Consider the following 15,557-nt stretch of genomic DNA (forward strand, 5'->3'; position numbering starts at 1 on the left):
CAGAGGCCACAGCAGAACCTCCTGCTCCCTGGGGCACCCTCAGCCAGGACCAGCCAAAGCTCATAAAAGGGACCTGCCAAAGGTCTTCCTGAATGGAGAGAGACACTATGGGAAATGGCTCTATGAGAAATGGCTTTGATTTTGCTCAGAGAAGTCTCCCCTAATTGTCACTGTGTTTTCTTCCGTCAACAGTCCCCCATGCCCAGAGGCAGCAGATGTCCAACAGCAGCTCCATCACCCAGTTCCTCCTCCTGGCATTTGCAGACACACGGGAGCTGCAGCTCTTGCACTTCTGGCTCTTCCTGGGCATCTACCTGGCTGCCCTCCTGGGCAACGGCCTCATCATCACTGCTGTAGCCTGCGACCACCGCCTCCACACCCCCATGTACTTCTTCCTCCTCAACCTCTCCCTCCTCGACCTGGGCTCCATCTCCACCACTGTCCCCAAATCCATGGCCAATTCCCTGTGGGACACCAGGGCCATTCTGTACTCTGGATGTGCTGCCCAGCTCTTTCTGTTTGTCTTCTTGATGTCAGCAGAATTGTATCTTCTCACTATCATGGCCTATGACCGCTACGTTGCCATCTGCAAACCCCTGCGCTATGGGACGCTCGTGGGCAGCAGAGCTTGTGTCCACATGGCAGCAGCAGCCTGGGGCAGCGGGTTTCTCAATGCTGTGCTGCACACGACCAATACATTTTCCATACCCTTCTGCCAAGGCAATGCTGTGGACCAGTTCTTCTGTGAAATTCCTAAGATCCTCAATCTCTCCTGCTCACACTCCTACCTCAAGGAATTTGTTGTACTTGTCATTACTTTCCCATTAGCATTTGGGTGTTTTGTGTCCATTGTGCTGTCCTACGTGCAGATCTTCAGGGCCGTGCTGAGGATCCCCTCTCAGCAGGGACGGCACAAAGCCTTTTCCACATGCATCCCTCACCTGGCCGTGGTCTCCCTGTTTGTCAGTACTGGCACTTTTGCCTACCTGAAGCCCCCCTCCACCTCCTCCCCATCCCTGGATCTGGTGGTGGCAGTTCTGTACTCAGTGGTGCCTTCAGCATTGAACCCCTCATCTATAGCATGAGGAACCAGGTGCTCAAGGAGGCTGTTAGGAAAGTGATTTCAGGAATGTTTTTCAATAATGATAATTTTTCCATCACTCTTCACTAATGATTCCCAGGGTACCCCATTGCAGGCCTGTCTTTTTTTTGTTGTTTTAGCATTTTTGTTATCATTACCTGTATAGGTATTAGTGTTTACTATGTTTATACATAAATGTATGGATTCATCTTGCGCCTACTGAGGAATGAATCTGTTCTGTCTCACCTGGATCTGATAGAAAAGTGTGTCTTACTGGGACAGAGCTGACACTCTCATAGCATCTCTGTAATAAAATGGGATGTCCCTAGTGCACTGACTGAAGGTTGGGATCTTCTACCAAAGCTAATGTCAAAGATAAGCCCAGGGAATTTCACCCCAAAAGGGCCTTTTTCTCCTTGGAACTGGGAGAGAAAAGCTCATTGTCACATTGATAGCTGTTAGAGACCAAGGGTTGGAATTTGGATTCACCCCTTGGTGTGTGATGACAGTGGAGATGGTGAGTGGTCACTGAGGTACATAGCCAGGGCTGTCCCACATGTGACAGGGAAGAAGATATCATTCAGGAGGGGAATCTGGAGGTGCCTGGAGAGCCTGGGGCTTCCCCAGGGAGAGTGTGTGCTTGGGGTGGGCAATGACTGGAGCCCCACAAAGTGAGGGATCGCACAAGGTGGAGTCACCAAATGCAAAATCCAGGTATCTGCAAAGAAACAAAGATGGACACACCCGACCACACACAGAGCAGCTCCAACAGGGAACAGCACCTTTACAGTCACCACACCACCAGCAGGAATCACATAATCATGAGCAACACAGACATCCCTAGCCCGTTCCCCTTCTCAGGCCAATCTGCTGTGAAGCTCACAAGTGGTCTGTGCATCCCCTGCAGCACTTACCCATGGGCACACACACCTGTGGTCCCTCCAGAGTGGGCCTGGGCTTTGGGTCTGCTCAGAAGTCTGCTCTTCCACTGCTTAGGGAATGGGCCTGGGCTGAGCCTTCAACGTGTGGGTGCCCAGTGCCAATGGAAATTGTGAATGATCAACAGGGATCTACCTGGGACTGTGTCTCTGTGGCTTTTGGGAACCACTGCCTGGCAGAGCAGCACCACCAGCTTGGGGCCATGCCCGAGATGGCATCCCTGGAGAAGAGCAGATCTATTTCTGCATGCACCAGTTTGGGCAGGCTGTTCTGTCACTGGTGCAGCAGGAGAGGAGCCCCGGCTCAGGAGTCTTGTGCTTGGGAGAGGGACTGGCACAGGGGGGCTGCTAGAACTGGGCAATAAGGATCTCTTTGAGACTAGGCCAGCAGACACAGGGAGACGCTGGCCCCCATCTCCTCATGCCAGGGCTGGCCCTAGCTCTGGGGCTGATGGGGAGGATGACCCCCGACTCTGTCCCCAGAAGCTGCTGTGCCCTTCCAAGGGGCTGTGGCTGTGGGGTGAGTGCCCAGAGCTCTGCAGCACCCTGCGGTGGGCAATTGCATGGGGCCAGGTTGGGCGGCTGTGCTGGGCTGGGCTAGCAAGGGGCAGTGGAGGTGGGGAGAGCTGAGGAGGGGCTGGTCTGGGCTGGAAAGTTGCTGGGAGAGAAAAACACCAGTGTACAGCTTGTACTGCATGAACATGCAGGGGCAACACTCACACCCGGGTGGGTGGTGGTGCAGAACAAGGGCTCGTGAAAGGGATCAAAGACATGCAGGTGCAGGAAAGAGGATGCCGGTCTGTACTCTCAGTGGCATGGAGAGACTGGGAAGGTGGCCCAGGACCTTCATCACCCCCCAGCCTCTCTCACCAGCCATGTCCAGCACTGGCTGCTCAGGCCAGGTGTACGGGCAAGTCTCGCTGCAAAGCCAACTCCATCCTGCTGCTGGACTCAGTGCCAGTATCAGGGGAACAGCCAGCACTGCCTGGCCTCTCTCCTGGCCCACACCCCAGCAGACCCCGTAGAAGGGCTGTCTGTAACATCTCATGCAGGACATAGCTGTGGCTGGGAAAGGGTCGGGTACTGGAGGAGGCTGCAAAAGTGATGGTTGGGGTTATGCTTTGTTGGGGTTACGGAGGGGACATTGAACTGAGGTCTGTCCTTGGGATCATAATGGCGGGAACTTTCCCCATGCCTGACTGTACCTTTCCCCATGCTGTGCCTGCACAGTGGGGCTGTGGGACCATGTGTGGGGCAATGGGGCTGGGCCAGCACAAGGAGAGGGTTCTAACAGGGGCCATGAAGCATCTGCCAGGAGGTGACAGCAAGGACAGGCTACAAAGGAGGAATTTCTATATGTTGCCTTTGTTGTGGAGGCACGTTTGAAGAAAAAGCAAAGCTCACATGGATTTGGTGGTTGCAAGGAAAGTCAAGAGCAAAAAGAAGAATTTGATTTCTGTGTTAGAAAGCAAGGCTGAACAAGGGAAATGCAGGGCTGCTGCTGACTGAGGAGGGTGATTTAATCACAGCAGACACAGGTGGGGCTGAGGCACTCAATGCCTTCTGTGCCTGAGTCTTTACTGAAAAGGTCTCCCAGGCCTCTGTGTTCAATGAAGGGGTTCAAGAAGGAGGAGAGCAGATGTTGGCAGGGACCTCATGAAACCCCAGAAGGACAAATGGCAGTTTCTGCCCCTGCAGGGGACTCACTGTGGTGATGGCACAGGCTGGGGGCTGCCTGGCTGGGAGCAGCCCTGTGGGAAAAGTCTTGGTGGGCAGGGAGCTGGACAGAAGGCAGCCGTGTGCCCTGACAGCAAGGGAGGCCAGCAGGTTCCTGGGCTGTATGACCAGGAGCACGGCCAGGAGATCGAGGGAAGGGATTAACCAGGTTACTGCGTCCAGATTTCAGATCCCACTCCAGGAAAGATGTCAGCAAGCTGGAGCAGGTTTAGCAAAGGGCCCCCAAGATGGTCAGGGGCTGGAGCACTTTGCCTGTGAGGAGAGGCTGAGGGAGCTGGGCTTGTCCAGCCCAGAGAAAGGAAGATCTTGGCCAAAACATGTAGCAGCATGGCACTCTTCCCAGGAAAGACTGAGTCAGGCTCCTGTCTGTGATACAAGACACAAGGACAAGAGGCAATGGGCTGAAACAAGAGAGGATCAGGCTACAGAGAGGCAGAAACCTTTCCAACATGAGGCTAGTCAAACGCTGGAAGCTGTTTCCCAGGTTGTGTGCACCGGCTCTATCCCAGAAAGTGACCACAACATATTCAAATAAAGCCCTGAGCAATCTGGTAGGACCCTGCTTTGAGCAGGAGGTTGGTCAAGATACCTCCCGAGGCCCCTTCCAGCCTGAATGATGCTGTCCTTCCTTCCTCTTCATGGTTTCAGATTAGGGAAGGCTCTTGCATTCTCCCTGATCACAGAATTCATTCCCATCAAGTGCAGGGCTGGTTCACAGGTGCCCCGAAGGACCCTGACCACTGCCTTTGCTTCTCTTCTTATTTCCCCCTACCCAAGATCTTCTCTGTTACAGCTGTAATACCCTCCAAAAAGAACATCCTACCCCACTGGCCATGCATTTCTTGTTTTGGACCTTCTTATGGTATTTCTGAGGTCATTTCAGAGGTATTTTCCACCTTGGGTAGCAATTACATTATACCCGTAGTTTTCTTTCTTTACCTGTAGTGTCCTGCAATTCCCCACATTGTTATCTTGTTGCAGGCACTGGCCCACAAACCTTCAATGCTGACGTGTTGGAGTTTCAGTCTAGAGGGACCTGGATTCAGTTAAGAGGGATGCACTTGTGGATTGGGCCAACAGAAACCTCCTGCAGTTTACATTTTACAAATGGGGCAAGGTCTGCACTGGGGGCAGAAGAACCTCGTGCATCAGGACCGGCTGGGACCCGACTGGCTGAGGAATGTCCTCGGGAGAGGGGCGTGGGAATTGTGATGGATGCCATGTGAGCCAGTGGGTTTCCCACTTTGAAAAGAGGCTGCAGAAACTGGAGAAGGTCCAGAGGAAGTCCGCCATGATGGGCTTAGGGGCCTAAAGCACATGAGCTGTGTGGAGAGGCGGAGGCAGTTGGGCCTCCTTAGTCTGCTGAAGGGGAGGCCCAGGGCAGGCTAAAGCAGGTGACACCTCCCTGGAGAGGTGGCGGCACCAAACTCGTCTGCAGTGGCAGAGGGTCTGGCAGAGGCAACAGCCACAGAGTGCCTCCTGGGAGCTTCACACTGGGCCTTAGGAAAAGCGGACTGGGAGGGTGGTGCTGCACTGCAGCAGGACACCCAGAGACTCTCTGTGATCTCCGTCTTTGGAGGATTTCAGGTTTCAGCTCCACAGAGTCACAGCCAGCTTGACCCTGGGGTTGGTGACACCCCACCCTTTGGTGGGAGGCCAGCATTACAGAAATGGAGACAAGGCAGTTGCCCAGCTCCTTGAACCCAGGAGTCGGTATGCCATGCCACCTGAGATTCCTGGAAACACCTCAGCTTTTGTCCAGAGAAGTATCATTCCTCTTTACGTGTCCTGGCTAGTCTCCTGACCCATGTGGTGCTTTAGGCTCTGAAGAGAATCAAACCCCACTTTTCAACTAGGTTCACTTCATTTTACATGCTGAAACGCAGGGCAGATGAAGGGAGCTCACAGCTTCCAGGATCCCTCCTCCACAGGACCAGTCTTCAGAGACTGGAAATGCAGGTAATGCTGTTGGGTCAGTGTACTCCACATCAAAATTTGGCTTTCCTTTTTTCCTTTTCACTAATTGCGATCTGTCCCTTGGCCGCCTTTGTCTAAAAACAAAACATCTCCCCTATTGCACCTCCCCATCCTGATGAACATTGTGAGAAATAGATGGAGTACAGATGATTTAATTCTGATCCCCATCCTTGGAGGTTTTCAGGTCTCAGCTCTAAAAAGTGCCACCAACCTGACCACGGGTTTGGTCTCCGTGGTAAACCTTTGGCAGAAGGTGCGGCTGGAGACCCCCAGCAGTCCCTTTCCCACCCACCCTTCCAGCAGCCTGTGTCTTGCAGTATACCCTAGAAGCAGGGATTCAGCTGAAGGTGAGGGTATCTCTGCCATAGGCTCCTGGGAAAATGCAGAGAGGAAAGCAGCTCAAGAGATCTCTAGTCCCTTGTGCAGCTTAAAGCAAGGCCAGCTCTGAGGTCAGACCAGCTCGCTCCATAAATGAAGGTGTTCACGAGAAGACTCTAAACAGGAGCCAGGCATCTAAGCCACTGTCACAGACTCAGAGACAAGGCCTTTGACCAGGTCCCTGAAGACACCATTGGGAACACCTCACCTTTTGGTCCTGTACTGGTTTTGGTTGGGGTAGAGTTAATTTAACCATAGCAGCTCGTATGGTAGTATGTTTTGGATTTGGGATGAAAACAGCCTTGATAACACGATGATGTCTTAGCGATTGCTGAGCAGTGCTTACACAGTGTAAACCCCTTACTATTTCTCACTCTGCCCTGCCAGCGAGTAGGCTGGGAGTGGGCAAAAAGTTGGGGAGGGACACAGCCAAGACAGCTGACCCCAACAGACCAAAGGGATATCCCATACCGTATGAAATCATGCTCAGCAACAAAAACTGGAGAAAGAAGGAGAAAGTGGGGGGAGGAGGTATTTTCGAGGTTACGACATTTGTCTTCCCAAGTAACCGTCACATGTGATGGAGCCCTGCTTTCCTGGAAATGGCTCAACCCCTGCCTGCCAATGGGAGGTAGTGAAGGAATTCCTTACTTTGCTTGGCTTGCACACACAGCTTTTGCTTTACCTATTAACCTCTCTTTATCTCAACCCACGAGTTTTCTCACTTTCACTCTAACAATTCTCTCCACCATCCCACTGTGGGGGAGTGAGCGAGCGGCTGTGTGGGGCTTAGCTGCCTACTGGCAGTAGACCATGACAGTGAGGCTGAGCTGCCCACCGGGGTTAACCCACAGCAGGTGCAGAGAAGCATGATTCTTCTTTCCATGCCCTGGCATAGCTCCTGAGCCAGGCAGTGGTTTTGTGTGTCAAGAGAATCAAAGCAAAGCCTCGAACTTGAGGAATCTCAACTGAATTGCTGAAAGAGAGGTTCTCTGCTGCAGATTTAAGGCTTCAGTGGTAGGACCTGAAGAGAACTCTTGTTCTTCCTGTGGTCACAGCTGGACACTGGCTGAGGAGCTTTGTCTTGGGGTAGCTTTTGGGGTATGGGGTGGGGAAGGTTGTCTCAAGGACATGTGATGGGCACAGGGATTGAACAACAGCAGCAAAATTATGTGGCTTCTGGGTCCACACTTCTTTCAATGCAAGCCCTGACACAGAGTCCCAGCCTCCCCTCCATTCCACCCTTTGGGGGGACGACGGCTCTAAAAGATGGCAAGCAGTGGACACCAATCCTTCTCCAGCCACTTCCCAGGTCTGGTGGAGCACCAAGACAGCAAGGACTTCTGGCTGTGCACCGCGATCTGGCCTGGTGCTCCTGGCCCCCTCCCTGTGCTCCTCACAGGGCCCCAAGCTGGCAGTGATGCTCTGCAGAGCAAGTGGGCTGTGGGACCATGCAGTGACTCCACACTGGCTGTGCTGGTCAGGTGTAGCTGGACTGGGCACTGCCACTGAGCTCCTTGCCAGGGGTCTAAAGCTGTGGAACGAGCTCAGAGCATTTCTCGTAGATCGGGATGTTTTCCGGTGTGCACATTGAACCATCCTTGGGCTTTGACTGAAGGAGACATGAATCACCCACCCGTCTCCTTTTGCTGATCTTGCCGGGTCCCCATGGCCTCCCCTGGGATCGCAGAGCCCTCATTTGATTGTGGATACTTAAGTATAGTGCTTTGCCTTTGGGTGACTCCACCTTGGATGGTCCCTTCTTTTGGGATGGCCACCCCAGGCACATCATTTCCCTGTAGATGCCCTCTTCTGTCCTGGGGACTCCAGTTTCCCCTCCGGAAAGCTGGGCAGCTACCATTCAGCTCTGCTGCATGCGGGAGAGCCCTGGGCAGGCAATTTGGAGCCCATTCACCATGTCCAGTGGCAGGGGGCACACGCAAATGAGAGCTGAGTCCAGCCCTCATTCCCCAAAATGTCTCCCAGTGCCCTCTCCCCGTGAGCCCACTGAGAACCAAGCTCAGCAACAGGCCATGGTGAGTGCAGTTCCTGGAGCCTACTCCTGACTTCAGCAAAAGGAAGAGCCCAGCCTTCAGGAGCTGCCATGGAGAGACAGCCTTTTATTACAGAGATGCTGCTCAGGAAGCCACCTATGACACCCTAATGATACATTTACCAAAGGTAGGCACAGCCGGGCCACGCTTCTGGAGATGTCATATGCATACAAATATGCCTGTATGACCATGATCATTACGGCAAAAAAAAAAGAAATTAACCAGTGAGGAGGGATGGGCAGCTCATTGCTGCTGAAGGTGAAAACATTGAATCCATTTCTTCACTGCTTCTTTGAGCTCCTGGTTCCTCATGCTGTAGATGAGGGGGTTCACTGCTGGAGGAACCACCGAGTACAGAACTGCCACCAACAGGTCAAGAGATGGGGAAGAGATGGAGGGGGGCTTCAGGCAGGCAACCATGGTAGTGCTGATAAACAGGAGACCACAGCCAGGTGAGGGAGGCACGTGGAAAAGGCTTTGTGCCGTCCCTGCTCAGAGGGGATCCTCAGCACAGCCCTGAAGATCTGCACATACGACAGCACAATGAAAACAAAACACCCAAGAACAAGGACAAAATTGGTGGCAATAAGCCCAACTTCCCTGAGGTTGGAAGGTGAGCAGGAGAGCTTGAGGATCTGGGGCACTTCACAGAAGAACTGGTCCAGGGCATTGCCTTGGCAGAGGGGTATGGAAAATGTATTGGTCGTGTGCAGAACAGCATTGAGAAACCCACTGCCCCAGGCAGCTGCTGCCATGTGGACACAAGCTCTGCTGCCCAGGAGGGTCCCGTAGTGCAGGGGTTTGCAGATGGCAAAGTAGCGGTCATAGGCCATGACGGTGAGCAGATAAAACTCTGCTGATATCAAGAAGATGAAGAAAAAGACCTGGGCAGCACATCCTGCATAGGAGATCGCCCTGGTGTCCCACAGGGAATTGGCCATGGATTTGGGGACAGTGGTGGAAATGGAGCCCAGGTCAAGAACAGAGAGGTTGAGGAGGAAGAAGTACATGGGTGTGTGGAGGCAGTGGTCGCAGGCTATGACTGTGATGATGAGGCCGTTGCCCAGGAGGGCAGCCAGGTAGATGCCCAGGAAGAGCCAGAAGTGCAAGAGCTGCAGCTCCCGCGTGTCTGCAAATGCCAGGAGGAGGAACTGGGTGATGGAGCTGCTGTTGGACATCTGCTGCCTCTGGGTGTGGAGCACTGAACAAGGATGAAAGGACAGTGACAAGTTAGGGGAGACTTCTCTGAGGGAAATCAAAGCCATTTCCACACTACGCACTCCCTGCCACTGTTCCATTTCGAGGAGATCTTCATTCAGCTCTGTGGCTGGAGCTCTGGGTGGTGCTGGCTCAGTGTGCCAGGACGAGCAGGACCTCTGCCCGCTGGCTGCCATGGACTCAGCCCTGCTCTGCAGCTGTGGGTTCCTGGGAATGGTGTGGGCAGTCCTGGTGGTTGAATTTGTCAGATAAATCTGCTCCTCATGCAAAAGGGCTTGTCAGTATCTGCACTCCCAGTGCTAAGAAATCACAATCGCAAAAGTGTTTGAGAGAGAGAGGGTTTTTCACAGCTCTCTCCCATCTCAGCTGGAGATTCTCCTGGATTTCAGAAACCCTCATCATTTCTGCTGCACTCAGGGAGAAAAAAGGGAGTCCTGCGAGGCCAGAGGATTGCCTGTGGGTTAGTGCAGAGTGAGGGGAGCTGGTCTGTCCCTCTGTCTTGTTCCCAGCTGCCCTCTGCTTGTCCCTTTCTGAGACAGAGGGTAATCACACTCACATGTTAACCTCAAAAGACACCAGGCACTGCTGAGAGCAGAGAAATCCACTGCCAAGCACTAAGTGTCTCACCCTTTCTCAAGGTCTCAGCACCCCACTTCTAGCCAAGGACACATAGGGTTCATTTCACCAACCCAGCACCATTTCCTTGGCCGTAGCGTCTCTGTGCTTCTCCATGGGGCATTCAGGTAAGACCAAGATGCTATAGGTCAGATTTGCATCCTGGAGGGCAGCTCAGTGCTTGGAAGGACACCCCAAGGAGATACCCAAGGGTCCTAAGGATGGTATCTCAGTAAGGGACAGTCAGCTGATTCACTGGGGAATGACACAGACTGCATTGCCCACAGCCCCACAGGTTAGAGGAGAGCTTGGACACTTCATTCCCATGGACACACCTGCATGGGAGGAATCACAAGAGCAGTGCCTGACTCGGCTGCTGCAACTCCCATCCCCAGAGAGCCTGACAGCAAGAACAAGAAAACAATCACAATAACACAGACTGGTGGAGAAACAAGGAGAAATGCAGTGATGGTCTAGCTGAGAGAGGCAAGTGGAGAGGCAGCCGGGCACTCAGGACAGCGTTACCCTCACCCAGCTGTGCACAACACTTCCCAGACACCAACATTGCCAGGCAGCTTCTCTCAGCCCTATGCTCTGCAGAGGGACATGGACACACAGCTGGAGAGCTGCAGCACGGCTCTGCTGGAGCTCTGGCTGCAGAGGAGGTGGTTCACGCCTTGGACCCCACAGCCCTGAGGGAAGAGGCTTTGCTGGGTGGGACAGGAGGCGAAGGGGCTTGCTCAGGGGAAGGGGTCTGCATTGGAGGGGATCATAGGGAGATTTCTGAATTCTCCCTCCCACAACGTTTCTGGTTTTCGTTTCCTCTCATTCCCTGATCATATCTCTGCTGCCTGGAGATTTTCCTCCTGGGAAGTGTTTCCCTGTCCCATGTCTTTTCCCTGTCAGTGCTCACAGATGCCATCCCAACCTCTGTGCACTCACCCTGGCCCTACAGAAACCTGCCTGTTTGCAGGGCACTGGCTGCATGCATGGTCCTGTTTGCAGGTGGAAAAGGGCAGGTAAGAAACACCCTGATGGGGCCAGCAAAGGTGAAGCTGGTGCTGTCCACAGGCAGAGGAGTGGCTGAAGGCACTCTAGGACGTTTCTGGCAGACCTATTGATCACTCAAAGTTACAGCTCAGGAGTCTCAGTGACTTCTTCAAACTTGAGAGCTCCCTTTTTCCACCTCCCCGCCCCGCCCCAAACAGGAAACGAAAAACACAAAGTCAGGAAAGCTCCTTATCTTTAACATAAAACCTGCATTGACCTTCCCCTTGAAAAGTCCCCTCAGAAATGCCCTGACGGTGATCTGGAGCTGTGAGCAGCCCTGACCAACGCAGCACCCTCTTGACAGCAGAAGGACCCTCTCCTGCCAGCAGTTGTTTCTTCCACCCACAGCTTCTCCCCGCACTGCTGCTGGGATCTCCCCAGGTAAGCTGAGAGCTGGGCCTGGCAGGAGACAAAGGTCCTGCCCCAGCACACAGCCCCTGGGGTGCAGGGGCCCTGCTCTGAAGGACAGCCCTGGGCACCCCTGGGTGCACCCCAGCTTCACACTCTGCAGCTGTCCCCGGGTGAAGGCAGCCGACATGCCCCGTCCCTCTGATGGTGCAGCAGGGAAGCCCTGCTCCAAAGCAAGTCATTTTCTCTACACTGCAGAAACTGTGAGAGCCCTCCTGGCAGATCCCGTAGGCTGTGGGATGTGCCAGCTTTAGGAGATCTTTCCAGGAGCTGCACCTGCAATGCCCTGCAGACAGAGACTTACCATGTAGAGGGCTGTGAAGGTTATTCTCCAAGTGAGCTCTCCTCTTTCCTGTCACTCCCAACTGCCTTTAACCTCTCTCTCACTTCCCTCGCCTCCCCTCTGCACCGGCAGGCAGTGCCCTCAGCCCTGCTGCCCTTTGCAGAGGAGCTGCTCCTGGGCAGAGCTGTCTCTCTGCAGCGCTGCCCGCTTGCCATGAGCTCCCTCCATCCCAGGAGCCCAGCCCAGCTCAGCAGCAGAGGACCAGCCCAAGGCAGCACTTTCTCTGCCCCTCTGGGCTCCCTCCAGGTGGCCCTGGGGCTGCAGGGGAACCTGCTGGGAAACAGGCTGCAGTCAGCACTCATGTTCCCTCCCTCACCTGGGGAGAGACACTTCCTTCCAGCAGTGTAATGTCTCCGCTTAGACACAATGTTCTGTCTAAATATCACCTTTTTTGGTCTCATTGTTAGACAGGACTCTCAGACAGTGGCAGGCAGGGATCTCCCTTACCCCTGCTGAGGGAAGGGATTCAGCTGAGTCAATGGAGCATCTCATCCTGCGTTTCTATTCCTAGTATTTGAAGGAGACTCAGCTCCCTCCCATGCCTGCCACAAACCCACAGGAGGTGGGATTCCTCTGGCCTCTGTCCGGGTGTGCACAACATAGGCACCTGCATGGGAGCTCCTTGTCTCAGCTCCCTTGCTAATTAATGCAGATGGAGGGCAGGAGTGAGGTGTTCAGATGCAAATGCCTGGTGACATGTGAGTTGCCAGTGGTGGTCCAAGATACCTGCAGGTAACTGCAAGCTCTAATGGAGAAGTTCATAGAGCCAGGGCAACATCTCGGGGATCATACATGAGCCTGGTAGGAAATTCCTTTGCCCAAGTGAAATGACAGCTGCTGCCCAAATAAAGGCCAAAAGAACCTTTTCCTACTCAGTATGTTCATGGCAGTTTGTAGAAGTATTCATATGAACAACTGCAGTCATGTCCCATAAGGAGAGCAGGACCCGGCACTGAGCCTTGTTGAATCTCATACAATTGACCTCAGCCCATCGATCCAGCCTGTCCAGATCCCTCTGCAGAGCCTTCCTGCCCTCAGGCAGATCAACACTCCCGCCCAGCTTGGTGTCGTCTGCAAACTTACTGAGCATGCACTCAATGCCCTCATCCAGTTCGTTGATAAAGTTATTAGAGAACTGGACCCAGTACTGAGCCCTGGGGAACACCGTCTGTGAGCAGCCGCCAACTGGATTTAACTCCAGTCACCACAACTCTTTGGTGCCCGGCCATCCTGCCAGGTTGCTTTCCCAGAGAAGCTCATGCTCGTCCAAGCCATGAGCAGCCAGTTTCTCCAGGAGAATGCTGTGGGAAACATTGTCAAAGGCTTTACTAAAGGCTAGGTAGACAACATCCACAGCCTTTCCCTCATCCACTAAGCGCGTCACCTTGTCGTAGAAGGAGATCAAGTTACTTGTGTACCAGTTTATTTGTACTTTACAAGTAAGAGTAAATTGTAGTCCATCCCAGGTAGAAGCAAGTTTCCTGTTCTCCTCCTCCTGCAGCGGCACCATAAAGAACATATCTTTTACATCTCGTACCACCATGTGGGGGTGAGTGGCAGCTTGGAAGGTGGCAGTTAATGTAGCCGTGTGCGGGACAGCGGCTGTAGGAGGAGCGGTGTTTGCATTTGACTTTCCATATTCTATAGTTAGGCACCATCTCCCATCGGTTTTATAACTGGTCACACTGGGGAATGATATGGGCAGTGCATTTGGAAGATAAGGTGTCTTTTTTCTAGGTCAGCTATGACCTCCACAATACCCATCCAAGCAGTGGCAGAGAGAGGAGAGTGAGGGACATCACTGGTTATTGTTGAGTCAGGCAGCGTGGGTGCAGCTCACAGCAGGCGAACTATGCCAGGTCACTGACACCCATGGGGAGCTGCTCGTTTTCACTCAGCTAACCAAGGACACTCCCGGCAGCCACAAGACCAAACACCACTGTCCAGTCGTTTCCAAACTCGTCCTTGTCATACCTCAAAGCCCAAACCATTTTCCTTCCCTGAAACTACTGCTAACTGGTGCCTTGATATCCTTTTCTCCCCTGGCAATCACAAGTTTACTTTGGCTACGGGGCACAGTTCACTTTGGCCTGTAAATCCTGTTATTTAACCCTTTCTTGGGTGGGCTTAACATTAGTTCTTTGGGCATCCAAACTTCAAATTATTAAAATTTTAGCTCCCATGTCAATCGAAAATTGTACTAGTTATCTTTGACAGCCCATTGGGACATAAATAAGAGAGCCGTCTGTGTTATCCCATTGATAAGTTTCCATCAGGGGGTTTATGAGATCAGGGAAAGTGTCTGGGGTTCTGGGGAGCCTGTCTTACTTGCCGGAGTAAGTACTTACTTATCTGCTGTCTGCATCAGCTTGGGATTGTCCTGCTGGTGTCAGTTCGTTCCTCCCCATTTCTCGACGATGATTTACAGTGCTGTGCATTAAGTCTGCCCAGGTCGGGATGGGTCAAAGGTGGGCTTGGCTGCCCCGACCCTCCTGAGCGTGATGTTGTATGTTTTGTCTCATTTCATCCCTCTTTGCAATGAGGTACGATTTTAAGGCAGCAGGGGCTCCCCTTAGCAGTGGTCTCATGGCTGGGGGGTCCACACAGGCAGAGAGAGGGTAATTACCATGTGCACCCCTGTCGTTCACAGCCTGCAGGCAGGCTGCTTTTGTAACGGCAGTAGAAAGTTTGCTTCATGATCTTATTGGCATAGCAGTGGCTCCCCTCTATCCCAAGGCTCTGTGCCCCTGCCCAATAAGCTACTCAGCGTGTAATAGAGTGTGGCTCAGCGTTAGGGGCTGCTCCCTCATTCAAGAACACTCCTGGTCCCCCAAAGCCATCCGCTTTGCCTTGCTCTAACATCATATGCTCTTCTCCACTTAAAGGAGGCACACCACAGATATTCAGTCTCGCTCTCACCGGGCTTCTGCCCATATTCTTTTTGCAGATTGGCCAACTTAAGGGGGTCCCATGGAATGGTCCTTGTGGTATTTCCCTGGTTTCCCCCTTGACGTCCAGCAGATAGCTCAGTTTTAACAATAGGGGCTACCTTAAATTCTGATTCATCTCATTCACTCTCATCCCTAAGTTCTTGGTTGGGGTTCTCCCAAATATCTCCATCCAAGTCTTCTGGGGGGACACAATTAGCTTACCAATTTTTAGATGATCTGGTGGGTTGGAGGGCCTGAATTATCATGAGTTTGAGTTTATCCTCTACCTTCCTTCATTTTTCTTTTTCCTCCCCCATTTTTTCAGCAATTGATCTATTTGCAGAGATAACAGCATTTCTGGTCGCTTTCTTTGTTCACCCTCACCTTGTAACACTCTCATTTCCTGATCGTTACATTCCTCATACTGATATGCAGCTCCCAAACACGTTCCCAACATTTGGCATATTATTCCCTTCTCTTTACCATCTTTCCTTTTCCCTGCTGCAACGTTTAAGGAGTTCCCTGCTCCATCTTACTCCAATTATCCCGCTTTTCATGCACCCAATCATCCACAAATTTCGGTGAAGGGTTAACTTCGTGCTTCCGTAAGTATTCGGTGATTGAGTCCGTCACCCTGCAGAATACACCAATTTTTGTCACAGGTGAATTATTAAGAGAAGTCACTGTTGTGAGGTTTACTAAAAGTTTTTATTAATTACTAAACGATGATCAAATGACATTTAATTGATGATTGAATGAAAATTAAATAATAATAAAATGGTGATTAAGCAATAGTTGAATAGTAATTAAACAGTGATTTTACAATGA

General features: G+C 52.4%; 1 protein-coding gene and 1 pseudogene across 1 annotated transcript; one reads left to right on the forward strand and one right to left on the reverse strand.

Moving 5' to 3' along the window:
• Positions 1 to 215: 215 nt before the first annotated feature.
• LOC140645858 (olfactory receptor 14J1-like) lies at positions 216 to 1,085 on the forward strand. Its single transcript, XM_072849321.1, has one exon. It carries the CDS (start codon positions 216 to 218, stop codon positions 1,083 to 1,085), a length of 870 nt encoding a protein of 289 aa, XP_072705422.1.
• A 7,323-nt stretch (positions 1,086 to 8,408) lies between these two features.
• On the reverse strand, positions 8,409 to 9,343 carry LOC140645827 (olfactory receptor 14J1-like; annotated as a pseudogene).
• Between the last annotated feature and the right edge of the window lie 6,214 nt (positions 9,344 to 15,557).

This window comes from Ciconia boyciana, unplaced genomic scaffold (assembly GCF_034638445.1).
Source record: "Ciconia boyciana unplaced genomic scaffold, ASM3463844v1 HiC_scaffold_39, whole genome shotgun sequence".
In the NCBI taxonomy this organism is placed as follows: Eukaryota; Metazoa; Chordata; class Aves; order Ciconiiformes; family Ciconiidae; genus Ciconia; species Ciconia boyciana.